The sequence below is a fragment of the Danio rerio genome, chromosome 3, assembly GCF_049306965.1.
Source record: "Danio rerio strain Tuebingen ecotype United States chromosome 3, GRCz12tu, whole genome shotgun sequence".
NCBI classification, from domain to species: Eukaryota; Metazoa; Chordata; class Actinopteri; order Cypriniformes; family Danionidae; genus Danio; species Danio rerio.
The window spans coordinates 61,425,175-61,453,167 of NC_133178.1; the positions used below are offsets into that span (position 1 = coordinate 61,425,175).

Consider the following 27,993-nt stretch of genomic DNA (forward strand, 5'->3'; position numbering starts at 1 on the left):
CCAACAGAGGAGAAGAAAAAGGCAATTTTCTCTGACCCACAAAAGTATTTCTCGAGTTTCTTAATTACAATTAAACCATTGACATCACATGGACTGTTTTGACAATGTTTTTGGTTCCTTTTCTGTACTTTGAATGAATTGAGAAAAAAATAGATGGAGGATTTGACCGATTTAACCTAAAATATCTTAATTTTTGTCCTGAAGGTGAGCAAAGGTCTCAGGGGTTTGGTATGACAAAAGTGTGAGCAATTCATAACATAAGTTTAACTTTTGGTTGAACTAATCCTTTAAGGTTTATCTGATTATAAACATATATGAATATTTGTGCCTGTAATGTTTAAATCCATCAACAGATCAGTTTATACCTTATTTGTGAAATGGCTCTACAAGCAAAGCTTGCACTGTAAGATCAGTCATACCCTTATAAGGAAAGAAATCAGTAGTTGTTGTTTGAGGGTCATTCATCATGACCAGCTGTACCTGAGCTACAGGCTAAAGAATACATATTTGACTGGGAAATAAGGAAGGTCAAATAAGCAGAGTTTGAAAAGATCCTCAGATGCTGTAACACTACCATATAAAGGCAAGAAATGCATTGTTTACAATGTGCAAAATATGTTAAAATGTGGTTTTATCACTTTGACAAAGATTTAATGCTGAAGGGATACTGGACGAGATTGAGAAGGTTATATCTAGGATGTAAGGAAAGAGAGAGAGAGAGATCAAGAGAAATCTGCCAGAGGACAAAAGGGAGGAGTCTTGGTGTGTGTCATCAGCTTGTTGGATTGAGGTGCTGCACCCTGCTGAGTTTAATCCTGGCTGATTAAGACGCAGCAAACAGTCATCTGTGTGAATGCACAAGTGGCTAAAGGTAACCTGCTGTAGACTTGGACTGCTGCTGCATTAACAATACAGTTTCATAGGAAAATAAACTCACAAAGGACAACTGAGAAGAAACAGGCGAGTAACTACCAAGAAGCATAGAAACCTAAGATATCTTTTAAATAGCATCTGAGCAACTGTTATTTTTGTCAACGGCATTTTACCTTTTTATTCTGCATCTAAATCAATACTTCAGGAAGATCTGAACAGGATGTCTACAAACGGAATAAGCGCAGCTCTAAAGCTCCAGTTCGGACTTATAAATCACGAAAATCGATACCTAACTGCAGAGGCATTTGGTTTCAAGATCAATGCATCTGGAAATAGTATGAAGAAGAAACAGATCTGGACTCTGGAGCAGGACCCGGATAGCCAGGTGGTTTTCTTGCGCAGTCATCTCGGACGTTACCTGTCGTCCGATAAAGATGGCAAGGTAAGATGCGAGGAGGAAGTCCCGAACACAGACTGCCGTTTCTTGATTGTGATGCAGTCCGATGGACGCTGGGCCTTGCAGTCAGAGCCATACTTACGTTATTTTGGAGGCTCTGAAGAATATCTTTCTTGTTTCGCCCAGACTATCGGAGAGTCCGAGCTGTGGGCTTTGCACCTGGCTCTTCATCCACAGGCTAACCTGCTAAGTGTTGCTCGCAAGCGCTATGCTCACCTGTCCACCCAAGAAGATGAGATCTCCATGGACAGCAACATCCCCTGGGGTGTGGACTCGCTGATCACCTTGGTTTACCTGGAAGGCAAGTACAGTCTAAAAACCTGTGACAACCGCTTTCTCAAGAATGATGGCAAGCTGGTGATGGAGCACGGCCCTAACACTAGCTTCACCCTGGAGCTCAAGTCTGGCAAGCTGGCCTTTAAAGACTGTGAAGGCAAGTACCTTTCGCCGAATGGCCCCACGGGCACCCTGAAGTCGGGCCGCTGTACGAGACCAGGGAAAGATGAGCTGTTTGATCTGGAGGAGAGCCACCCACAAGTCGTTTTCCAGGCAGCCAACAAAAGATATGTGTCAATCCGTCAAGGTAAGCGGTGATTGTGTGTTTGATGGCATGTGTTGGCTTGGCATAGTCCTAGTGCAGGGATCACCAAACTTGTTCCTGGAGGTCCGGTGTCCTGCAGATTTTACCCTAATCAAACACACCTGAACAAGCTGATCAAGGTCTTACTAGGTGTACTTGAAACACCCAGGCAGGTGTGTAAAGGCAAGTTGGAGCTCAACCCTGCAGGGCACCGGATCTCCAGGAACAAAATTGGTCACCCCTGTTCTAGTAGGTCACAGAGGGATTTTATGATGTGCGACTTTAAAGTTTATATTGAAAGTTGTTTGTGAAAGCCATAGCCGTTTCTGTCAGGTGCGGTTTATGTACCTGAGAAAAACATGTAAAGGTCATTTTCGACGGGATGTGGTAGTTGCAGAGGTTGATTTTCAATGGGAGAAATGCAGAAAGCAGCAAAATGCAAGTGGTTTCATTGATTTCAGGGAAGAAATGTGAGTTAACGTCCACAGGAAAAAGTGGATCCATGGCCAAACCAAATGAGAAGCTCTGGCATAGTCATTACCATTGGTATAAATGTAAAATGCACTAAAAACTAAATTTGCAATGTTGACAAGTTTGATATTGTTGTCAAAATAACCCGTACCCTGCAAAAATGACTAAACAAGCTGTATTATGCAGGTGGTCAGTAGCTGGTCATGCTACTTTATAAAGAAACACTGCTGTAAATGCTCACAAACCGATTGTTGCACACACAAACACAGTTAAATCATCTTTTTAAAAATTATGGATTTTCTGTCAACCCCATAAACAGTTCAAATGCATAAGAAATATTACGTTTTTTAAAACAGGGTTGTGCAATGCCCACTAAAACAAGATTCATGTTTCTGTAGATCCACTTACCTGTTCAAATCCTATTCAAACACGTGTTTTTAATTAAAAGTGCTCCTGAATGTATTCTTCTAGTCTAGACGCTGGTAGGTTTGCAGGAATAGGATTGTATCTCCAAGTCAAAACACTCTGTAAATAAATCTGATAAAAGGATCTCTGCTGATGCACTAAGACTATGTATGAGACACTGTTTTCTTAAGTACACCGAATACATTCAAACACTTTTGCCATGTCAAATGACCATTTACATGAAAGATTCAAAGGACATTAACTTAAATGCTTGCTGGAAAACTTAACTGGAAAGTCAGTTGTTTTTCTGTCTGTTTCTTCCATTTTTGGAGCTAGCATTAACAACATCAGCTATATATCGCAAATCGGTTGGTTAAATCGTCAGACCATTAATCTAGCTGCATGACAGTAGATATATTTACTTGTTTACATTTAAAATGAAATGAAAATGACCAACTTGTATACATTTTAAGGAAAGCACTTCTCTCTTAAAAGTTTGTCTGTATGTACCAGAGCCCAGCTAGTGCTGGGTAGGTTAACCTCACTCCTCTGACCTCTAAAGGTGCTCTAGCGACAGATGCTAGAGGCCAAGGTGTCTAGCCTTCTTGGTAGAACAACCGACTTCCATGAGGAAAGTCGCCAGTTCGATCCCAGATTGGAGGCGTTGGGTGGTGTAGGACCGGTGGGGTCTGGGGACCCAGATAAAAGGTGAGGTTTAGGGGGCCGAGTGTAACAGAGGCCAGCCAGTAAAGTGCTGTGCAGGTAAACCTCATTTATCAGACCTCTAAAGTTGCTTTAGCAACAGACAGTAGAGGCCATAGTCTTTAGCCTCCTTGTTAGAGCAACCTACTCCCATGCCGTTTCAATTCCAACTCAGAGTGGGTTGGGTGGCAACCACTGATATTGACCCTGGGCAGAGCTTGAACAATGTATCTTAACTAAGTGAAATTGGAAATGCAGCAGCTGGCATATCAACAACTCTCATATCAACAAGTCCAAATGGTTAACTGTCATTGCCTTGACACTTGTATAATGAAACTTTCAAACATCCCTGCTGAAAAATCCAGCTTAAACCAGCCTAGGCTGGTTGGCTGGTTTTAGCTGGTCGACCAGGCAGGTTTTAGAGGGGTTTTGGCCATTTCCAGGCTGGTTTCCAGCCATTTCCAGCCTGGTCTTAGCTGGTAAGGCTGGAAAATGACCAACCAAATCCAGCTAAAACCAGCTTGACCAGCCTGGTTTATGCTGGATATAGCTGGTTTTGGCTGGACTCCCAGCTTGGCTAGGCTGGTCAAGCAGGTTTTAGCTGGTCATCTCCCAGCCTGACCAGCTAAGACCAGGCTGGAAATGGCTGGAAACCAGCCTGAAAGTGGCCAAAACCCCTCTAAAACCAGCCTGGTTGACCAGCTAAAACCAGCCAACCAGCCTAGGCTGGTTTAAGCTGGATTTTTCAGCAGGGATAGGTGTGCAGCTGTAGTAGTTTCAACAGTGTGTCCATTTTACAAATAATGCCTGAATAATGCATTTCCAAAATTGCTAACAGGTCAAAGTGCAGACACCCATGGGTCTACCTACAGGTTCAAGGTCATCCAGTAAGACCATTAAATTGTCTGCGGGAAGCAGTCAAGTGAATTGGATTTAACATGTCCACTGTCCAGACGGGTATTTCCAGCAGATTTAAATAGACAGTTTGCCTAAAAATACATATATTTTTTCATTTAACATTTTCATTTTATTAATAAACATGCTGATGTAAACGTTCAATTGTATTTATAAATCATTACAATTTATTAGAAATACGTTCTAAAATGTTTTATTAATTAAAGAGTATAATAAGATTAATAAGCTATAAGCGTTGATGTTCTCTAACTATTAATGTTCTCAGAAGATTTTTTTCTTCGACTTTATCTGTAACTTCTGAGAAAAGTTTGCCAGCATGTTAACCAATGTTTCTTTCAAGAATGTTTTCAGTTAACTGGGACAGTGGATTATCTGGCTACTTATTTTTAATGACTTATAATGGAGTCATTAAAAAGAATAGCCTCGAATGAACATTCGGTTGCCAAATTGGATCTTTCTCATTGATCTGCCAATGAGAGCAAGGGAAGAAATCCCTTGAATACACACAAATATTGCGAATCAGTGTTGTGCTGCTTCTGTGGTGCTTTTAAGCTCATTCACCCTAAAATTATATTCATGAAAGAAAGTCAAACAGGTTTGATAGAACATCATTCAAGATTTTTGTTTTGTAAATTTCGTGTTGACTGTCCCTTTATGTACAGGGATTAGTGGATGAAATGTGTGCTTTCCATTGCTAACTAGAATTCTGGATAGTGTGTGACAGCCTTAGTGTGATGCTCTATAAGACAAAATAGACCTATTGATTTTTAGCATCCATTGTCGTTTCTCAGCCAATTTCAGCCACAAAATTGGATTATAGACTCAAGAACATGATTTTAGGATCAACATCCCTCTATGAAAGGCCTTGTGGCAAAAGAAGGCCACGTATTGTGTCGTGTACTGGTTTTCCAGAGTCATGTGATCAATGAAGACTCAATAACAGTCCAATCACATATACATTTTACTCTGCATGTTGAATAGTTTCCAAGCATATATCCTGCTTAGCAAGTCCTCGTTGGCTCATGTTGATTGGGTAGCGATGTAAGTGCTTTACTTGGAAATTTAAACAATATATTGCATTTAAACCACCATTGTTTATGTGTCACTATTCCTTTTTACACAGTGTCCTGATTTACTATGTGTGCCTGGAAACTAAGCTCCATTAACCTGCATCCCTGCAGACATGTTAATATGAGGTTAGATTTAGGTCATCAGTATCTAAGGGGAATATTACTTTGATGTCGAAAAATAATGTGATATGACGTTGATATTTTGTTGATTTTAGGTTGTGTTGGAAAGTGATCAAAATGCAATGTCTGTCCAACATTGTCCATTGATGTTGGGTTCTGTTCTGATGTCAACCCGATTTTCATTTCCAAACAACATGCAATATTCTACGTTGGAGTGCAAAGTCAATTTGACGTCATGTTGATGTCCTTTGCCGGCCTGCTGGGTTGAGACAACCTTTGAACACCAGTTTCAGTTATGAGAAAGTACAACTATTTGGTAAATTGGTAAATTACTTATGCATGGTACATTTTAAGGCGGCATGTTTAACCACTTAAACTCTGCACCGGGTCCGTGACGTCATCGACATTCGCTTTCAGATTCAAAGGGCTAGCGTTGCACCAGACCCCCGTAAGTTGTGTTGTTTGAAAGTGTAGAATCTATATTTTATGCACATATGCATCACTTTGGTTTTTATTCTACTGTGTAAAAGTTATTCACACTTAAATACACAGTATTTTGGACACCCGAGCTAGGTATGTTACATTGGTTCATTTTCATATTTTTTCATATGACACATGTACAAGTTTTAGCTTAAATGAAAGCTCTTGCCGGTGCTCATACAGTTCTAGCATTCTTTTTACTGAATTATATTCATATTCCAAACAGTTGCCGAATGAATTGTGGTGTTTCCATGGCGCAGAAATGTAAACAATACATTCATGATCAATAAGCAGCCCCAGATAGCACAGACAGCTGTCATCTCTTACCTTATACTGTGCCCTTCAGGGCCATTTCTCCTCTGTTTTTGAGGTGATGTGCATAAGTAATCCTTTTATATGTCTGATGTGGTCCAAACTAGAGGTCTGCATTCCCGCGGCTGTCCCGCGGGCGCTGCAGGACCCGACCAGATTTCTGCGGCGCGGGAATAAATCTGCGAATAAATCGCGGGAGCGGTCGGTAACGGGTTTAATTTGGGACAAGAGCGGGCTGTCTAGCAATATTGAGGATATTGCTATGCGAATGAGAGAGAGAGAGAGAGAGCGAGCTTTGCCTGTGTGTGTGCTTGGTGCTTGTGTGTGTGTGTGTGTATGTGCGCGCGCGCGAATAAGAGAGTGAGAGAGAGAGAGCTTTCCCAGATAGCAAAATACACTCGGGCCAGTTCCGGCTAGATTCTCGGCTGCCGGACTCCGGATGCTTGTGGACTCACTGCCCGATTCCGGCCCGAATCAATCGGGCCAGATGCGGCGGCCGTAAGCGAGCCGACGCTACCGCATCCGCGCTGGAATCGGCCTGAGAGTAATGTACGCTGCGGCCCGGAGCTGGCGCGACTCAGTATTTATATACCTTTATATAAAACCTTTTAATATTACATTGGTACTTGATACATGGTATTACAAGCCTTTGAGTTGATATAACAGCAAACGCCTGTGTGTCTGCTTGGTACTTGTGTGTGTGTTAGTGCACGCGCGTATGAGAGAGAGAGATTGGTCTGTGTGTGTGTGTGCTTGGTGCTGTGTGTGTGTGTGTGTGTTTATACAGCTTGGCTGTCTGGACTGTATAGCTGGAGATTTTCGGTTTTGTTCTTCCCCGCTCTTTAGCGGGATCGGGCGCGGCGGCCAGAAAACGGGGCGGGTCGGGCAGCGGGAAAATAAATTCTTATTATAAGCGGGAGCGGTCGGGTTCGGGCTAAAACCTGGAGGGTGCGGGCGGGAGCGGGATTCAAAATTTGGTCCCACGCAGATCTCTAGTCCAAACACAGTGAATTATATTTGATCAAACAAAAAAATAGTGAAATATGAAAACAATGATCGGTCCCTGTGGCTTGTACAGCACCTCTCATCAGTTGGAATGAAATAACTTTTGCATAGATTATGGTAGAGACCTTTTTCTTTTTTCCTATGATTACAGACATGTGCAGGAACCACCAAAATTAATTACAGCACGCTAGACCACACAGAACCTAAAAGGTACACTTTCAAATTCGAGTTTATAAAAAAAAAATACAAAAAGCGCCTCTTTTTTTAGGTGTTAATTATAACACAGACGACATATACAGCTATTTTAAACACTTTCAATAGTGTTTTATGAAAATTCTAAGGGTTTTCTTTGAAATGACACCAATTTTTTGCATTTACACCTCTTTATGTGGATTTAGGAAGCTTTTAAATTTGGGTAGGCAAAATCAGGGCAGAAATCCCCAAATAGCAGCAGAGTTTAAGTGGTTAAACTCAGTGTTGGGTCAAATATGGCCAAGCCCACAGTTGGGTTAATGTTTTTTTATTTTTATTTAATTTAATTTACTTTTTTCAACACAACTGTTGAGTTTCTCCATTTTTTGACCAATATTTGCATTAAAACAACCCAGCATTTTAAAAGTGCATAGGTCATGCATAGTAAATCACCAATCTACAATATGTGTATTTGCTTATATATTTAAGTCCTATAAGCAAGCAGTGAAAATCTACTGACAGACATTTTCGTTAAGATCACAGTTAGTTAGTAGATCAAGGCACTGGCTTGCTTATTAGGCCTCATGTATTCGGACTGAAGGAATTACAGAATATCAGGCAGGCTGCCAGGGTGAATGTTGGGGATTACTCCAGTAAAGGGCTTAGGAGGCAGTCCAGAGATATTTCTGAAGCATCTAATTTGAGTCTCGGCACACACAATCTGGTCACTTTGACTGGTTGGAATAGACTTGACGGTTGCTGGTGCTGTTATTTAAACCAAGGGTTCAGAGAGAGTGACAGAGATAAGTAGCGTGATCTCTGGTTTACTGAGACTCAGTCAGGTGCATGGAGTACTAACATGCTACAGGTGAATCTACTACTAGATTTGCAAAAACTTGTAACAATATGAAATTATATAATCATGCACAAAGCTTCTGATAAATGTAAAATCGCAAGAATTGGAAATTGAAAAAGAATATTGGTTGTAATAAGTCCACACATCGGTTCACTAACAAATTTATGCACATATAACATGACACTAGCATTATTTTACACCAGTTAGAGGGATTTTAACTTTGATACACTATAGTTTGCATTTTTCTGCTTTTACAAATCACTTTATGGTTATTTTTTGGTAGGAGGATGCTTTCAATACTGCCTGGGAAGTAACTATTTAATGTATTGTCAGAAAATATGGCTAATTCATATGAATAATAATAGTAATGAAAAGATAAAAGGAGATTTTTAAATGTGTCTTCCAAAAACCTTCACACCTAAACCCAACTATAATAATTGGACGACCAAACTGTACTAAAATGTATACATGAGATAAATGAATATGAATTAGCCACTAAATCCAAATATTAGCCACTAAATCATCAAATTACAAATGACTATGAGATTATATTGGCTAATCTGCATGACCATGGCATTTTGAGAGCCTAAAACTTTTAAAAACTGATTGCCATGTGCAAGTTTTTATAAACTGTACCATTATTGTACCACAATTATGTGTGCATGCATGTTGCATTCCATGTCCTCCAGTGATGTAACATATGTGGTGGAAATTCATTCATACACATTATGAGATCTGTTCTTTATACATTATTTAGGCCATACGTAGCAACTTTGTCACCTCTTCAATTTTCATTTAGTAATAAACAAAGAATTTGTCTCTTACCAGAGAGTTCAGATGCTACTTGAGTTCTTTTTTCCTTGATGTCTGTGGGGTTCCTCCCGGGGCCCGGCGGTTGGTCCCTCAACCCTCAACGAGTGGGCCAGGGCTGTGTCACGAAGTCTCAGGATGATCAGTTACCTCAGTGCAGATCCAGAAAGGTTCCTCCAAGACATCCCACTTCTGACACCAAATTGTTGTGCCTGTTTTTTTTAAAGAGGCTTTCTCTGTGGTCAGGAAGACAAATTCTTACCCAATATGTCTTTTAAAGCTTTAATTCTTTGCAAAGAAGGTCACACAATCATACATCAACGCCAGCTTCTGCAGAGTGAGACACAGAAGCAGAGTGAGTTCACTTTTTATCTAGTTTGTAATGGCCACAAGGTCGTCATACATGGATTGCAGTTTCGTTCCCTGCCACATACAGCCTAATTAGTTAATAGAAATAGAACAGGTGACAAAGTTGCCACGTATGGCCTAAATATATGACCTAAATGTATAAAGAACAGATATGTATGAATGAATTTCCACCACACGTATGTGGTGGTACATGACACTGAAACTTTGATGCATGTATTGAGCATGTGACACAATTTCTAGCGAAGCCTCGTATTGTGGCATGTATTGGTTTCAAATGTGGACAAATGAAGCCTTGATTTGTGTCCAATCACATACGTATTTTACTTTGCATGTCAAATAGTTTCGAAGCTCATATCTTGCTTAGCTAGACCTTGTTGGCTGTGGTTGATGGGTTTACGATGAGAGTGCTATTCTTCATAATTTAAACAATGTATTGTATTTAAACAACCATTATTTATTTGTCACTATTGATTTTTACACAATATCCTTATTCAATATTTGTGCCTGGAAATGAACCTTCATTAAGGATATGCACATAGATTCTGGAGTATCGATATATTGATACACAGAAACTTTTCATTTGGTATCGATATTTTTAAAAAGTATCAATATTGTAACTATTCATTCATTCATTTTCTTGTCAGCTTAGTCCCTTTATTAATCCGGGGTCGCCACAGCGGAATGAACCGCCAACTTATCCAGCAAGTTTTTACACAGCGGATGCTCTTCCAGCTGCAACCCATCTCTGGGAAACATCCACACACACATTCACACACTACAGACAATTTAGCCTACCCAATTCACCTGTACCCCATGTCTTTGGACTCGTGGGGGAAACCGGAGCACCCGGAGGAAACCCACGCGAAGGCAGGGAGAACATGCAAACTCCACACAGAAACGCCAACTGAGCCGAGGTTAGAACCAGTGACCTTCTTGCTGTAAGGCGACAGCACTACCTACTGCGCCACTGCCTCGCCTTTATTGTAACTATATTTTAATAATTTCTGCACAACTAAATGTTTTAGTGCTGTGTACAGGATGGTCGGTGAAGCTTTGTATATAAGACGTTACACCAATCAATCTGCGGCAGAACGTGAGCATGCAAGTCGCACGTGGCATTCCATTTACAGAATGGCACAGTGGTAGAGAGGAAACATAGTGTGGTGTGGTGCTACTTCTCATCAGCAGAAAAAAAATTGCACGATGCAATATTTGTGATTAGAAAGTCATACACAACAACAATAAAAGCAACCTTTTCAAACACTTATAGACAACACACCTTGAAACTTCTAAAGAAGCCAAACAAAAACAAGTTGCCCAGTAATCCTCTGCTCAGAAATATATTTATATATAAATGTTTTTTTTTTTACTTGTAATGATCTTTTTTTAATTCCTTAAAAAATCACATTAACATTGAAAATAATAAGTGATAATGTATTAGTATCGTAAAAACTTGAACAAAAAGTATCGGCATTGTACCGCATTAAAAAAGTCGTAGTATCGCCCATCCCTAGCTATCATTAGATCAAACTCAATCATATAAGGCATACCTGCCAACACTCCCATTTTTGACGGGAGTCTCCTGTATTTCACACCCATCTTCCGCCATCCTCCCATTTTGTTATTTCTCCTGGAAAATTTCTAGAATTTTACACATCCCCAAGTCTCCCACGTCTTGACCTTTTTGGTACCAAAAACCCCCACCCAGTCATCAACTTTGGTATAGTATTTGATCATCGCCGCCGCCCAAAAATCGGTCCATGGTACAGTTATTAACTCAATTGAACTCAAATGTTGTCAGGTATGATATAAGGTCATAATTTATTTTATTGCTACACTTCAATGGATACATGGTTTTATTTAATGGACAATTAAACAAAATTGCCAGGCTTTTATTTGTCCTCATAACATTGAAACTAAGGGGCGTCACAGTGGCGCAGTGGGTAGCACAATCACCTCACGCCAAGAAGGTAGCTGGTTCGAGCCCTGGCTAGGTCAGTCGGCATTTCTGTGTGGAGTTTGCATGTTTTCCCCGTGTTTACCGCATCTAAAGACATGTGGTGAATTGAATAAGCTAAATAGGCTGTAGTGTATGTGAGTGTGTGCAAGAGTGTGTGGGTGTTTCCTAGTGTTGGGTTGCGGCTGGAAGGGCATCCGCTGTTTAAAACGTGCTGGATAAGTTGGCGGTTCATTCCACTGTGGTAAACCCAGATTAATAAAAGGACTAAGCTGAAAAGAAAATGAATACATGAATATTGAAACTATGGAGAATGTGGTGGTTATGTTACTTTATTTGATAAATGTCTGATATACTGTAGACTTCTGTCACATTTTTATAAGCACTGGAAGGCTCTATTTTCAACACTCTCCAAGCTTCAAATCTTTTCCTGAAACAACTAGAGGAAAATACAAGTGCTTCATGGGGTTTCATTTCCCCATCCTTAATGTCCACATGCATTTGTATTAATGGAGTTCTTCCTACTTATGAGACATTGTCAAGAGCATGCCAAACCAACAGGTGGCGATATAACACTAAGCATAAAGCCATGTTGGGCAATCAGAAGCTGGCAAAAGTGATAAACTCTGTCTTGAGTCACATTTTCTAGACTTTTTAAAAAAAAAAAAATCAGGAAATCTTTTTCAGAATGTTTCAGTTTCATTCACCTGACACTGCATTTGCATGTGGATAAACAGCCAAACCACATAAGAAAAGCTTTGGTTTAAAAAAAAACAGTTTTTGTGAACAGGACCTCGTAGCCTAGCATGACATTTTCTTTTCCAAATAACACACATACTGGAACTTTAAATGACCTGTCAAACTGTCATATGTACATTTCTAGACAAGTCTAGCTTGTTTCACACATTTTAACAAACTGATATTCTATGAAGACAATAGAGTGGAGGAACTCTGACGTCACTTTGTAGGCTAATCGGCTGCTAGCATAAAACTGGTTCCCTCGTGAAAATCCCTATAGGATTTTCCCATAGGGTTTTCGAAGATTGCGAATAATAAGCTCTGTGTTCAAACACGGTTCATTACACTTACACGTTTTGTTCAGCCGGATAATTGTCACACGAAAATACAACTTTGAGCACTTTTGGATCTTAAATGCAAACGCAAGACTTGAAAAGCTAACGTTAGGCTATAAACGGACTACAGCGCCCTCGGGGCGCTCGTCAGTGACGTCAGCACCACCCTGCTACAGACAATTTATCAAGCTTATTTTTAGAAATAATGTCCATGACAAAGAGTTAATCTCTCTGTTTATTATATTATAATCCACGCTATATATTATAAACTAATAAATACGCAAACACACATAGACCTTTGTGCCTTTTGGATCGTTTTTACGTGGGAAATACATCTGTTTTGCTTTGCGGTTGTTCTAAAAGTTTGTGTATAAATGTGCCTATATAGTCTTATTATGAGACATATTTAGATAAGTGTATCGCTCGCGCACACAGCACGCTTACCTTAACAGACGACAGAAATGAGGCGTGAGGAGGAACAAGTCAATCAAATGCCTGCAAGTTCCATCATGGACACAGAGCAACATTCAATATTCCTTTTTTGTCACGAAGTACAGCGAAAAGCAGCTCATACAGTCACATATGCTGAACGTTTTATGGAGGAGTGTAAATACTGCAGTTAAATGTGTTCAGATGAAGAAAAAAAGACGAGAAATCACTTGATCACGTTAAAATGACAGTTAATATGTCTGTATTTTTACACATTTATTCACACGTTTTCATTACTGAGAGCAGGAAAGAAACAGGCTGCTGCACTGGTGAGCAGTATCTTCATATTATCGTTTAATTAAAATAAATGATCAACAAATTAGTCTGTCTCGACAGCCTTTATAAGTGAAGGAATTATCTACACACAATCTGAATTCTCAATTAGAATAATACAACAAACTATAAAATACTCTTCATGAAAATACCTAAATCACAGACAAATCCAAATGCCCAACACAAGCGAGCCGCGCTCCAGACCAGATCAGCTCGATGACGTATACAGTCCCCGACGCCGCCTGTAGTCCCATTTAGCAACTTGATAGCAACAGTCTTTTTAAAGAAGCATAATCGATTTAAAAGTTGAAGAGTGTGCTGTAACTGATGTGTTTTATATCGTAGAACAAAACGTGAAAGTATCTTGAGTTGGTGTTTGCCACGGACCTTATTTAAGCGATTTTACTGAAACCTCATTCAAAAAAAGCCATTGAGTTTGGGACGAGGGAACCGGAAGTGCTAAAATGCTAACTCGCTTCCGGGTTTTTTGCATACAAATTGACGTCATAGTTCCTCCACTCTATAGCTGCGTCTCAAATCTCATACTTATGCACTTTTCTATGCCAATGAATGCACTTTAATTACTCGGATGCTGCACTTATTCAACCGGTAAAATGAAATGTGTAGTGTTGGACACTTCACACACTCAACGACCGCACCTTTGCTCTTGTAGCAGAAGGGGCGAAGCTATCGAGAGCATATGTTGGATAAATTTGTTTATTTTGGATTATAAAAGTAAAATTCTCTTTCGATAGTGATTATAGCGCCTCCCGATGGTAAATGCGGTTATATTCATGGCAGGTATCATTTGACAGTTTGGTCATTTATTTGACTAATTAAGCAACTGTCAAACATCATCAGGGAAACAGTTTGAATTTCCGCTTAGTAAAATAAAACGTCAGTGTTTCATTTGCGACTACACTACATACACTATGGCCCCGTTTACACTAGTGCGTTTTAGTTTTAAAACGGCGTTTTAGAATGAAAACGATCCGCGTCCACACTCGCGTTTTACCCAGCGTTTCTGAACTGCTCTCCGTCCACACCAAAACGCTAAAAACGCACATCACGTGACCACACAGACACTCTCTGCCAAGCGCTGCAGCCTGTCTACCCAGATGAGAGCTATGCTAGTCGGACTTCTCATCAAGCATCTCCCGCTGGATCTAATCTCACTATATTTATTAAACGGGATATTTCATTCATATTGTTGTCTTTATCTAACGACATATTCCCTGACTTTGGTCATTGGATTTTTTCTCAGGTAACGTGTTTTGGCTGAGCGCAAAGATACGTTAATGATTAATGAAACCACGTAGCCCATTCTGTATATTGACTGATCGCTTGCCTTTATTTCCTATAATGTAAAAACTTATTGTATGTTATACTTTTATAATGGCCATTATCGATTATTAAAACTGATATTTAGCAAAAGAGAGGGTGTGTTTCGTATTTTCACTGAAATTGAAAGGAGGCAGTTGTTATAGGCTCCGTTTTGTTATAAATATTCACAGAGTGAAGATGACGCTCATATATGCAGCACGACGCCTCAACATTTCTGCTGTCTGTTAAGTTGTTAATATCAAAATGAAGATAGGCAGTTCCTTAAATCATGTTTACATTTTATTGTTGAGAAAGTGGAACAACGTAGCCAGGGTGATGTGAATGAAGTTATAAAGTTTGAAGATTTACCCGTGTCCTCGGTATAGTCTGTTTTCCATATCAAACTGAGAAGAAGAGACTGCAGCCTTGATCAAACTTGCGAAGTCTGAACTTACAAGGAGAAAATGCAGGACTGAACTGTGTGTGTTAGGCTACTTAATATTCAGGAAAAGCCCCAATCAGAGAGGCGAATGTCAGCAGCCCCGCCTCCGTTTTCAGATGTCTCCGTTTTCCATCATCCACACTGAGACGGAGCAGCAGCGTTTCAGAATGAAAACAACCTCTCCAGCGTTTTCGAAACGCTCCGTTTTTGGCGCTCGAGAACTCCGGCGTAGTGTGGACGGTTGGCGTAACCGTAGCAAAACTTGTGCGTTTTCAAACTAAAACGCATTAGTGTAAACGGGGCCTATGCTGTTAAGTGTGTAGGTGCATAAGCAGTGCACATAGTGTATAGTGTGCCATTTGGGACGCAGCTATTACGCTGTGCAGAATTTAACATACTGTTGTTGACTACATGAAAGAGCCTTTGAACAACTGTGGTAACTGAACGGTACTTATAAGTGGATTCTCAGTAGGTGCAAGTGAGCTGAAAGAGAGAGTAGTGATTACATTGGTTACAGCATATATATTATCAGCTGGTTTGACAAACTGCATGGTATAAAGTGTTATAAATAAATGACTTGAGTCGAGTCTTTTGTGAGTATAGTCACTTTGAGGACCGAGCCAAACTGCTGCCAAAATTCTGTATAAGCTGTACTGTTTGCTTATGTAATTTTGTAGAGACGTGTTAAAGGGACAGTTCTCCCAAAAACAAAAATATCCTCAACACTTATGTAAGAGGCTAAATCATCATATGCATTTGTTTATATGACAAAACATGCTTTGTGACTCAAGAAGGTCCATACTGAATACAAAGGCAGATACTGACAAGATCAGGGCCTGTTGTGTGGACTTATGGTTTTATGGTGTGGTCACATGTTGATTGGTCAGTTTGAATGTCTTGAATGGCTTTAGTCACATGGTCAAGAAAGATACAAGATAGGTGGTAAACTCGAGCTCTGTCTCTTTTCCTGCCCTGCTTCTCTCCTGCTCTGCTCCTCTCCTCCTCTGGAGTCTATCTTCTCTGACTCTACTGCAATCAGGCTTTTGGGCCTGCTCTCTTTGTCTCTCTCTCCTTCCCCCCGTGTCTCTCCTTCTACCTCTGGTAACTTTAATTTTACTTTTAAGCTGGGTACAATTTATACCATATGTTTTATCATTTCATATTTTATCATTTTATACAGTATTTTGTTATTAATTCAGTTGTAACCATGGAGAATTATTGTCATTAAATCATTTCATTTTCAAGTATTTGTGAATTACTTTTGATTTAACATCAACACTTAATTGTTCCATATAGCAATACAGTACAATCACATAATATCAACGCTCTCCCACATTTATAGCTATTAATACTGCCCTTATTTCCGTTTTTGGTATGAGATTGCAGAAGAATGGTTTGACTAGAAATGTACAGTTTTTTACCATCATGCTGATCACTTTTTAGTCGCTCGGCAGAACTACAGACAAACAAAAATATTCTGACCCCCTTGTATATTTCTTTTTCCAATTTCTATTTAACAGAGAGCAGATTTTTTTAACACAATTATAAACATAATAGTTTTAATAACTCATCTCTAATAACGGATTTATTTTATCTTTGTCATTATGACTGCAAATAATATTTGACTAGAAATTTTTCAAGACAGTTCAATACAGCCTAAAGTGGCTTTTAAAGGCTTAACTAGGTGAACTAGGCAGGTTAGGGTAATTAGGCAAGTTATGGTATAATGATGATTTGTTCTGTAGACTATTGAAAAAATATATAAAGCCTAAAGGGGCTAATAATTTTGATCTTAAAATGTTTTTTAAAAATTAAAACTGCTTTTATTCCATAGATATATACATTAGATGTCGCCTGGCCTATTGTTGTCTATTGGACGGAATGCGTCAATAGCACCGCCATCTTGCTACAGGGTAGCGCTCCTTTGAAATGAATGCGGGACCAAGGTACAGTGGAGGACTGTGGCCATCCAAAGCCAGAGATATACACATATACACATATATCTATGATCGGGAGTTTTCCTGGATGTTAGTATTTATTTATTTTTTTCTAATTACGAAAATGATAATTTTACATCACTTTTCTACATTGATGGATCAGTGACCGCACGGGCATTCCTGACAAAAAGCTTGTGTTTGTGTGTACAGAAATGTACTATTCACCCTCCCTGTTAAATTGAATCTTATCCGTGTCCTAAAACACACCTCCTCTCCTGCTTTCACTTCTCATACTGACGGAGGGAGCGATTAGTTTGTGAATGAATCCCCCGAACGGCTCTTTCACTAACATTAGCCGACAATAATACAAGTTTCTGGCAGCGCAGCATCTCGTTGTCATATTTCTTTTGCATTGTTTGCTGATTTTATTCAACAAAACTAGCATAAGCCGAGTGTTTAGTGTGAGTTGGTGCTACTATCCCTTATGGTGAATGCAGTAAGTGACTGTATCATCAATAACGTTACCTGATTAGCACAAAAGTTCAGAACATACAAAAACAGAAAAAAACTTGATATTAGCTATGAAATGTTCTGCCTTTGTGCTTTGTTTTCTTTGTTTGCTCGCTACTACGCCCGTAGACATCGCTAAAGTCCCGCATCTTCACGTAATAACACTGTGTTGACTAGTGCGGTTGAATGACATTTGTCCTGGGAGCACTGTACCAATGTGGCGGCGCTATTGACGCATGCTCAGGGTCCCTATGCGATATCTAGTGTATATATCTATGCTTTTATTCTAGCTGAAATAAAACAAATAAGACTTTCTCTAGAAGAAAATGTATTATCAGACATACTGTGATACTTTCCTTGCTCTGTTAAACATAATTTGGGAAATATAAAAAAAAAGAAAAATAAATTCAAAGGGGGGCTAATAATTCTGACTTCAACTGTATATAATATCAAAGTCGAAGGCTGTTTTATTCCAGCATTTCAAAGTATATATTATTTTGTGTTCAATAAAAGAAAGTCAATCAAACAGGGTTGGAAGAAGTAGAGGAGCTAATGATGACAGAATTTTCATTCTTGAGTTAACTATTAATTGAAGTCTCAAGCTGTCATGGTGAATTTCTTTTTCCAGGAGTTTGCATCTCAGCTAATCAGGACGATGAGACGGACATGGAGACATTTCAGATGGAAATCGACAAAGAGACGAAGAAGTGCATGTTCAGAACCAATGGTGGAAACTACTGGACTCTTGTAACTCATGGAGGGATTCTGTCCTCGGCCACGGAAATGTAAGAGCATGTTGGTTGAACTAATGCATGTTTCATATTTCTTTCAAAATGTGATTGTTGAAGCTTGATAATCATGAACAACTTTAAAATAATAGTTGACTCAACTTAAGATTTTAAGGCAATTTTTGAGTTTACTCTACTTAAATCGAGTCAAGTGCATGCTAATGCACTCCTGCATTGGGCTCACACAAATAGCTGCCAACATTTGTCCCTGAAAATCCGGGAGACCAGGGGCCTCATGTATCAACGCTGCGAACGCACAAAAACTTTGCGTACGCCAGGTTTCACACTCAGAATCACTCACGTTTGGATGTACTAAAGATGAACTGAACGTGGGAATGTGCGCAGCTCCATGGCTGCTTTATGCCTGGCGTATGCACATTTTTTGTGCGTGTCTGTTTTATTTCCTTTGGCGACTCCTAGAGGCAGTTGTGTTAAATTGCTCTCTACAAAGTGTCTGAGCCTTGAGACGGGTTCATCTAGCAGGTATATAAGGTTTCCATACCATACAGTTGACCAGCTAAACATTAAAGCACAATTTGCAGCGGTCGCCTGTTTTCCCAATGTAATCTGAGCTATCTACTGCACGCACATTTCTATCAAGGCACCATCTGAAGATGAATTTGCATGCATGAATCAGAAACATTTCCATTCAATAAATGTGCAAATAAAATATAATGCACAAACTTATTAATGATTCCTACTTGTCTTTCTCGTGATAAATAGTTGGCAAAATCTGATATGTAGCGGAGGGAAAAAAGAAGAAAGAGTTCATAAGATGCTGGATTCGAACCGAGTTCATGCTCGAATGTGTCAAAACATGTTGACCTGCGTCTTACTAGCTGCGCCACTGAGACTGTTAAGGGTGCTGCAACATTTTACACCTATAAACCACACTATTTCTTTTCTAATTTACTCAGTGCGATGTTCAGACCCAACTGTGTTAACCGCATCAGCTAAACTCTCCCACTCTATTTTTTTCTTTTGTTGTTAATTCCGGAGAACAAACTAGCAAATAACACCGATTTTCTCCGGTCTACCTCCGAAAGGGGCACCTAAAATTCACATTCTGTTGAAAGTTTCGCTTCTTGCTTGCTTTTGCCTTTGCTTTTTCGTTGGGTTTTGCCAAAGTAGAGTCATTTGCATATTCATACGGGGGAGGAGGCAGGGAGGGGTTTTGTGCTCGTGCATGTTGCGCTCAGTTTCACGTTCATTCGGATGTACAAAAGAATATGCGTGAGATTCGGCGTACTCAGTGTTTCATACATCTGAATTTTTTCTGCGTACGCACATTTACAACTTTGTGCGTACGCAATGTTTTAGTATTCTTTCCACGCAAGTCTTCGTACATGAGGCCCCAGGGGTGTTAGGTTCGGGGGTGAGGTGTCCGAATAACACTGTTGAGAACCGGGTACTGTTTACTGTGGTGTTAGTGACTACTATGAAGCGTGTTTCGGGCGGCCGCTATGATCTGATCCTATACCAATGTTGGCGACCTGGGGGTTTCACATACTGGTGGGGTGGGGGGGTTGAAATTATGGGAGTTTTCCAGGAAAAATAACAAAATGGGTGGGTGGCTGGAGATGGGTCTGAAATACGGGAGACTACCCGTGTAGGCAGGTATGCTCACAACATACACTCTGCCTATGTCCAGCACGGCATATCATCACTGTCTCGCGCTGAACGCTGTCGACCAATCGCAACAAGCTGTCATCGGTCTAATCGGCGCAGATTAGCTTTGCACTAAAAAGGGGTTTGGGAACAAATGAATCACTAAAGGATTCATATGGGAGTCGCTGGGATAATTAGGTAAAAAAATAAATGCATAAGACAATGAAAGGGTTTTTTGACCTTGCATGCATATTAGACTGTTGTTGGAGACCCTTACAACCAAAATATGACCCTTTTTAATGTATAATAGGGGCTCTTTAAATAGTTAGGATTATGTGCATCTACATGAGGGGTAGGGTATAGGTATGGATTATATTTATAAATAAAATAATGTTCCAGGATCAATATCGTTGTTAATCCAGGATCGCATCCTACTTGGCAAAATCAAACCCACCTAAATAAACAAATTAAATGTGTGTTCTCCTAATTGGTAGAGAAGAAAACACCATGTTCGACATCGAGTGGTTGGGTCGACGAATCGCTTTGAAGGCAAGCAATGGGAAATATGTGTGCACAAAGAAAAACGGCCAGCTGGCTGCAGTGAGCGACTCATTGGGTGAGTACAAACGCATTCATCAGGATCAGATACACACACAATGACAGGCAAATAATAACACTTATGTCCTCGACAGGAGAAGATGAGCAGTTTGTGCTGAAGCTCATCAATCGTCCCATCCTGGTCCTGCGTGGAGAAAATGGCTTTGTGTGTCACCACAAAAACTCCAACACCCTGCACGGCAGTCGCTCCTTTTACGACATCTTCACACTGCTTTTCAGCGATGGCGGATACCAAATAAAAAGTGAGTTATATTTCTATTGGTTGAGCTTTGACTGAGGTGGAACCCACACTCTTCTACTCTGGATATTACAGTACTGTGTGTTTTATTTAGCTTGAACTTACTGTTTTGGAGGTTAATGTTTACTTTAGTTAGGCTCTTGACCCTTGACTGTGTAACATAAATACACTACCTGAATAAAGTCTTGTCGTCAATCCGAGTTGTAAGAGCTACAAATAATAAGTTGACTTCTAGTTGATCATTCGGGAAAGTGGCAGAAGGTAGACATTTCCAATGAATCATCTGTTGAACTGCATTCCAATCATCACAAATACTGCAGAAGACCTACTGGAACCCGCATGGACCCAAGATTCTCACAGAAATCAGTCAAGTTTGGTGAAGGAAAAATCATGGTTTGGGGTTACATTCAGGATGGGGGCGTGTGGGAAAGTGCTAGATACCTCTTCGGACAGAGATTTTTCAGGACCAGTCTCAAAACAAAGGGGTAAGAAAATTTCCCAGAATACACCAGCGACAATGGCAGGATAGCTGCACCCGAAAGGAAAGAGATGCACAAACTGGTATTTTTTGTCATTATTATGAGTTTCTACAACAAACAAGCACATGTTTTAATATATTCATAAACGCGTTCGTGTTTTACCGTCATGCTTAAAAAAAAAAACGCCAAAAATAAAACCCGCTAAATTTGGCTATCTATATTCCCTAATGATAACTCCTGTACAGCAGTCCCACAACACTCGATGACACTTGAACACCCTGTCAAAAAAGTCTACTGGCAGGGAATGAGCTTTTTACAGTGTCTGCTATAATGTTAACGTTGTTTTTTGTTTGTTTAAATAAATGAATATGGCCATGATGTAAATACACAGTGTAGTTACGATCTTACTGCCACATTATATTGTCAGAACATAATATATGCCTTCACTGATTTTTTGAAGCTAAATACCAAAAAATAACACAACTGGAATAACTACAGCAGTCATCATCGTAAATCTCATATGAAGCAAGAGATCGCGATGATATATGATGACGTTTGCAGCCAGGTGCTGTAGTGCTGTCCTATTTCTTAGGGGTAAGTTTTGAACCCCTTCCCCTTCACACTTTGTTTCAAGGGCCAAGGGGAAGGGGTAGGGCTACAAAATAGAATTGGGATTGTGCCCTAGACTTTTGATAAACTTGCAGACTGCAAACTGGTAAGAGACACCTCTTTTCTTGTAGACGTCTTGAAGACGCAATATGACTGCAGACTAACCAACATGTCTCAATAAAGAAATTCTGCTTCTTCTAGTCTCCTGGACTGGGCTCTCATTTTTATAATGTTTTCCAACAGTAGCCAAGGCTCACACATTGTCTTGCTCACTGGTATTAAGCTGATTGGTAAACCAGCCAAGGCCCACACATTGTGTAGTTCACTAGTGTTAAGCCACTTAGCAAGGTAGCCCAGGCATACATAGGCTGTTTCTCAATGTGCGTTTTTCAGTGGTCTTGTGTCCTTGTGTTCTCGTGAAACGTCATCAACAGCTGCCTAAGTTCAGTTCCAATACTCAAGACCGCAAGTATGGAGGACCCGTGAAACTTCCCGGATGTGTTCTTGATATCGAGGACGCACCGATGCAGACTTGAGCACCGAACTCGCTCTGGAAGTCCCAGAAGTCATTGCTACTGGAGGTGGGAAGTGCAGCATTTTATCTAGATTTATTATTAAAGTTCATAGATATGAATTATTTACCTCAGGAGTTTCCCTAAATGAAACTGTGAAAGTAAACATTACCATGGACACCTTAATAAAGGAATAAACAGATTAAGGGTGTTTGTTTGCTGAAATTCGTATTAAAATCTGTTTTATTTATATTGTGCGGTGTATATTTATAATGTTTTTATGCAAAGTATATATTTTTAAAAGGGGAAAAACAATAAATCATTGTATGAGTGCTGTAATGTTTCAATAATTTACCATTTAAAACACGTGAAGGTCATGTGACCATCAGGAAGAACACAGCATCTCAATTCTCAAAGGACGCGTTCTCTGCCCTCGCGGTCTCCTGAGTTCGTTCTTCCGAGGACACCTGGCAAGACCGCTCTCCACAAGAACACAAGTCCGTTCTCTGCGTTCTTGGAATTGAGAAACAGCCATAGTCTGTTGCAAGGTTGCCCGGGCCCGATCCTGACAAGCTGGTGTCCTGGAGGGTTTGGCTCCAACTTGCTTCAACTTAAACCTTCCAGGAAGTTTGTAGTATACCTTGCTATGTAGTAGAGCTTGCTTAGCTTGCTTAGATGTGTCAGGTTGGGATCGGAGCTGGACTTCCAGGACCGAGTTTGGACGCCCCTGGTCTAATTCACTAGCGTTAAACTGGTCAGCAAGGTAGCCCCACCTGCACAAGGATTGAAAAAGACAGGTCTCAACAGAGACAGCAGAATAAACCTTCAACTCATACCTGCCAACACTCCCGTTTTTCCAGGTAGTGTCCCGTATTTTAGCCCCATCTCCCGTTTTGTTCTGTCTCTGGAAAAACTCCCGGAACACCCCACCCTCCCCTCCCCCATGTGCACCAAAACAAACGTGCAACCATCTCCATAACTGCGCCCCCCTCTTCTCTACGCATGCACACCCAACCCCTCTTCCCACCCCCAGTCTCCCGGATTTTATGAACCAAATGTTGGCAGGTATGCGTCAACTATTCTGGCATATGTTTAATGCAGCAAATGCCTTTCCAGCCACAACTCGGTAAACCAGAGTAAGGAGGTTTCAATTCCAAATTGTTTTAAAATTATATTGAGTTTGGAGTTTGAAATGTATATTTTTTTAAAAATTGTACAACTTTAAGTTTTTCGTGACTCCTCAAACCCTGTTTTTCATATCTGAAAATATGAGTGGCCTGTAAGATTTTTTTCCCAGTATCATATCTAATTGTGTTCTCTGGCACAGGTGGAAATCAGAAGTTCTGGTACGTCTCCAGCAGTGGTCTGGTGTGCACAGATGGGGACAAGCCTGAAGATTTCTTCTTTGAGTTTGTGGAGTATGGTCGGGTTGGCATCAAGGCCCAGAACGGCAAGTACCTGCGTGGCGATCAAGGAGGAACGCTAATGGGTGACGGTCTCAGTGTGAATGCCTCATCCTTGTGGGAGCACTGAGACAACAGGGACACAGAAACACAAACATAGACTCACTGAAAAACATAGAGCTCTCATGATGACATCTGCGGAACCAAATGACTTCTCACTTTCTCGAATCTGTTCTGTCTGTGTATGCATGTGTTTGTGTGTAACTGAAATATGTGTGGTTTTATTTATCTGTAATGCTGTTTTCCACCATGGGATAAAAAAAAACTAAACAGATTTTATGTAGCTACAGACATTTGTTCTGCTTTCTTTGGAGCATTCATTTTGGGAACTAGTCTATTTTTTTGCCCTGGTTTTGCTAAACTTTTGCACATGTTTGTGATCTCCGAGTAATCAGTGAGGTTTATTTATAAATTAATTTCGAGAGGATCACATGCTTATGATTTATCACGGCCGGTCTCGTATTAGTTAATAATTATCTTCCAATCATATGAGCCCTAAGCTACTATAAATAACCAGTTTTCAGTCCACTTTATCTTCATCCGAAAGAAAGCCCTCTTCCTCCCCAATTCTCTTCCTTTACCATTGATCGGGCGCCACGGCGACCCAGTGGTTATCACTGTGAGCCCCACAGCAAGAACACTGCCGGCCCTGGTCCCGCCAGGCAAGTAGGTGTTTCTGTGAGGAGTTTGTATATTCTCCCCTTGTCCATGTGGGTTTTCCCTGGGTTCTCCGGTTTCCTCATACCATCCAAAGATATACATCATGCATAACAATCAAGCACTTGTCTAGCCCCTTTTCTCACATGTTTCCTTAGCTACCGCAGCCAGAGAGTTCTGATATCCACCGAGCTCAAGCTCCCCTCTCGCTCAGCAAACTGGAGAAAGCCCGCGCTTGAGGATCCCTTGATCAGTTAGCATTTCTGTGTGGCTTTTACATGTTCTTCCCGTGTGCTTGTGGGTTTCCTCTGAGTGCTCCGGCTTCCCCCACAGTCCAAAGACATGCACTATAGGTACATTTGGTGAATGCAAGAGTGTATGGTTTCTAGTACTGGGTTGATAAAATATATGCTGGAATAGTTGGCGGTTCCTTCCGCTGTGGTGACCCCTGATAAATAAGGGACTAAGCTGAATGAAAATTGTTTAATAGTAAAACAAATTACTTTAACATTTTTAAACTTTAAATTAATTTACATTTCCAAGCAAAACTTTGAAGTATTGACAAGGTTTATTTACATATTTTATTCGAAAAATAAGAAAAAAACACCTGATGCAAATAAAAACAAAGGTATTGAGGGTTTTGATATGACTTCTGCACCGCTTTTTCTTAAAGATTTCTTTCGATTTTCACAATACCAACTCATGCGTTTCTCACTGTTATATAATGCAGTTGTAATTTTTATCTCGTTGATCAGCTGGTTTATTTAACACCTGAATTGCAAAACAAATCTGAATTGGGAGATCAAATATCATATTTATTTGTTTGTTTATTAATTATCCCATGGTGGAAATGTGTATTCATAAAATACCATTTGATTCATATGAAAAAATGCTATGTTAAGCCGTGGTCACACTGTACTTTTCGCCCCATAGGCTTCCATTAATACACATGCGAATGAATCACAAGAAATCGCAAGCTTGTGCGACAAGTTTCAAGCTTGGTGAACTATGACCTGCGAAAATGCATCGAGTGATTGCGTGAGACCAACAGAAGATCAAAAACATGACCTCTCAACAGAAATTTAAAATATAGGCCAATCACTCGCTTGTTTACCCAGCAGGCACAGGATGTCAACATGATGTAAGATTGAGGTTGTACCCCAATGTAGGGCTGAGCCGATAAACAATTTTTTATCAAATTGCGATAAGGTTGATGACAATAACAATGATAATGACTGGATTTTTGTCCTCTATAACGATCTAAGAGTCAATCACACATCAGAAATGTGCTGCAATGTTAATATTAGAGACGTATCGAACTTTCGCCCACTGAAAATCTATATAGCTTGATGTTGTGTGGACGTTACCAATATGATGTCTATCAGACGCTGGACTATGGTTGCCAGACCTGATGAATAAATGTCTTAATGTGACAGGCTCGACGTTAGATTTTGGCCACTTTCCAATAAAACCTAAAATCCACAAAATATTAAAGTCATTTCACATCATTATTGGACGTCAAATAAAATTCAAGAGTTCACACTTAGCTGATAATCAATAAAGCATAATTGGCATGCTGTCCCGAGAGAGAGCCGTAAGCTCGTAATTTCCTCAAGCTCGAGGCTCCCTCCCATTAGAAGGACGAAAGGGGAGTTCGAGCTCAGTTAGGTCTCGAGAACTTCCCTGCTTGTCGCTGTGTGAGAAGTGTAAACTAAGTTTATCTTGGGTGATAATTTGGTTAAGCCGATTGGCTATGGTGTATGTTTTTGGACGGTGGTTTTTGGAAACCCACGCAAACACAGGGAGAACATAGAAACTCCGCACAGGAACGGCAACTTGCCGGATAGGAGGTTGGACCAGCAGTGTTCTTGCTGTGAGGCGACAGTGCTAGCCACTGGGCCACCGTGTCGCCCTATAGAAAAAGTGGAGGTGGAAGGGGGGAAACTTTAAGACGAAGATAACTGGAGTGAAAAACTTATTTATAATGATTCCGTAATCCTCTAATAGAGCAGATTACAGAGCTAATGAGGATATAATAAGCATGGGATCCTCTCGAAATTAGTTTATAAATAAACAACACTTTTCCTTAGATGCTGGCAACCTAAATCTAAGGGTGCTTTCACACCTAGACTTTTGTTTCGGAACCTGTCTCGTTTGCCCAGTTAGCGATTTTCGTTTGGCATATGTAAATCCACCAATTGCGCTCGCATCTGCGCCAAATCAGTCGCTCTGAGATCGCTTGATAGAGGCGGTCTCGGCTCGATTGAAACGAACTTCGGAGCGCATTATTTATAGTTAGAAAGCGATGCAATCCGAGCCCAGCTTTATCACAGTGTTTTATGGATATGTAATCTGCATACGGCTATATGAAGAGGGAATTATGAGTAGGGCGGGAGGTCATTACAGACATGCCAAGTCTCCTGAAAGTTTCAGGAGTCTTTCGCAAATGCACAGAGACTCCCGGATGCCCACAAACGTGTGATAATCTCCCTGAAATCGTGCGTCTCTCTACCGCTCCTCAAATATGTCAAGCACCCTTCTCACCCCTCCCCAACGCATCCCTTCTTGCTCTTCAGACATGTCGCGCACCTTGTCAAACATCACCAAACCACCACTTACACGTGACTTGTTTTAGCTCGTTTTGGTCTGTTTAGAAACTTTGCGGTGTGAAAGCGAACTGCACCAAGAGCAAATAGCAACAATGTAACAATTGTAATCTTTGTTTCAGAACAACTGAATCGATTCACAGGTGTGAGAGCACCCTTAATGCCCTTTTCACAGCACCTTTCGACAAAATTTTGCATGCTCAAACTCTAGTGTGACCGCGGCATTATACTTTATACCACAGGTGTCAAACCTGCAGCTCTGCACAGTTTAACCTTTTAACCCTAATATAACACACCTGATCAAACTAATTCACTTCTTCAGGCTTGTCTGAAACACACAGTTAAGAGTGTTGAAGCAGGGTTAAAAACTAAACTGCATGGCTGCGGGCCTTCAGGAACTGAGTGCAGAAGCCCTTGTATACATTAAACTTTTTGTCATTTTTCATATCAGTTAAAACGAAGCTTGATTATTTAGGCTGTTAAACTGTTCATTTAAAATGTGTCTTATGAAATGGATCTGTTTGTTAGAAGCCTCAACGTGTCAAAATGTCTTTGAACCCTGGAAATATTCCTTTAGCAACTTCATTTGTTGATGAAATTAACCATAGGTGACGAATAGATCTGCAAAAAATATATTGTAAACATGGAAATGACGTCTGTTTTTGTGTGGTGGTGCAGCTTTTTTCAAATAAAAAAATAGCACAGCGTACTATGTTGAATGCTCTGAGGTGCGTGTGAGAACGAATGACATGATGATTACTACCCTGCTCTCGTAAAAGTCCCTTCTTCAACTA

The 27,993-nt window shown here is 40.3% G+C and overlaps 1 protein-coding gene across 3 annotated transcripts; it reads left to right on the top strand.

The window, feature by feature from the left end:
* Nucleotides 1-281: 281 nt before the first annotated feature.
* Nucleotides 282-27,906, top strand: fscn2a (fascin actin-bundling protein 2a, retinal). 3 transcript variants are annotated; one of them, XM_017354598.4, is made up of 6 exons: nucleotides 282-960; nucleotides 1,079-1,913; nucleotides 18,250-18,406; nucleotides 20,512-20,633; nucleotides 20,710-20,877; nucleotides 23,801-27,906. In XM_017354598.4, the coding sequence occupies exons 2-6, from the start codon at nucleotides 1,094-1,096 to the stop codon at nucleotides 24,004-24,006; spliced, it is 1,473 nt and encodes a 490-aa protein (XP_017210087.3). In that variant the 5' UTR covers nucleotides 282-960; nucleotides 1,079-1,093; the 3' UTR covers nucleotides 24,007-27,906. The 3 variants fall into 3 exon arrangements, 2 of the variants coding, with proteins under 2 accessions (XP_017210087.3, NP_001116988.1); XR_012400652.1 differs by having other exon boundaries at nucleotides 803-960; nucleotides 20,710-22,487; nucleotides 22,675-24,222; NM_001123516.1 differs by lacking the exon at nucleotides 282-960 and having other exon boundaries at nucleotides 1,094-1,907; nucleotides 23,801-24,006.
* The last annotated feature ends 87 nt before the right edge of the window (nucleotides 27,907-27,993 follow it).

What these genes read in the sequence shown, in the direction of transcription:
- fscn2a (XM_017354598.4), top strand. Translation starts at nt 1,094, where the DNA reads ATGTCTACAAACGGAATAAGCGCAGCTCTAAAGCTCCAGTTCGGACTT. An exon ending in CTGTCCTCGGCCACGGAAAT is followed by an intron (nt 18,407 to 20,511) that starts GTAAGAGCATGT and finishes CCTAATTGGTAG; the next exon opens with AGAAGAAAACACCATGTTCG. An exon ending in TGCAGTGAGCGACTCATTGG is followed by an intron (nt 20,634 to 20,709) that starts GTGAGTACAAAC and finishes TGTCCTCGACAG; the next exon opens with GAGAAGATGAGCAGTTTGTG.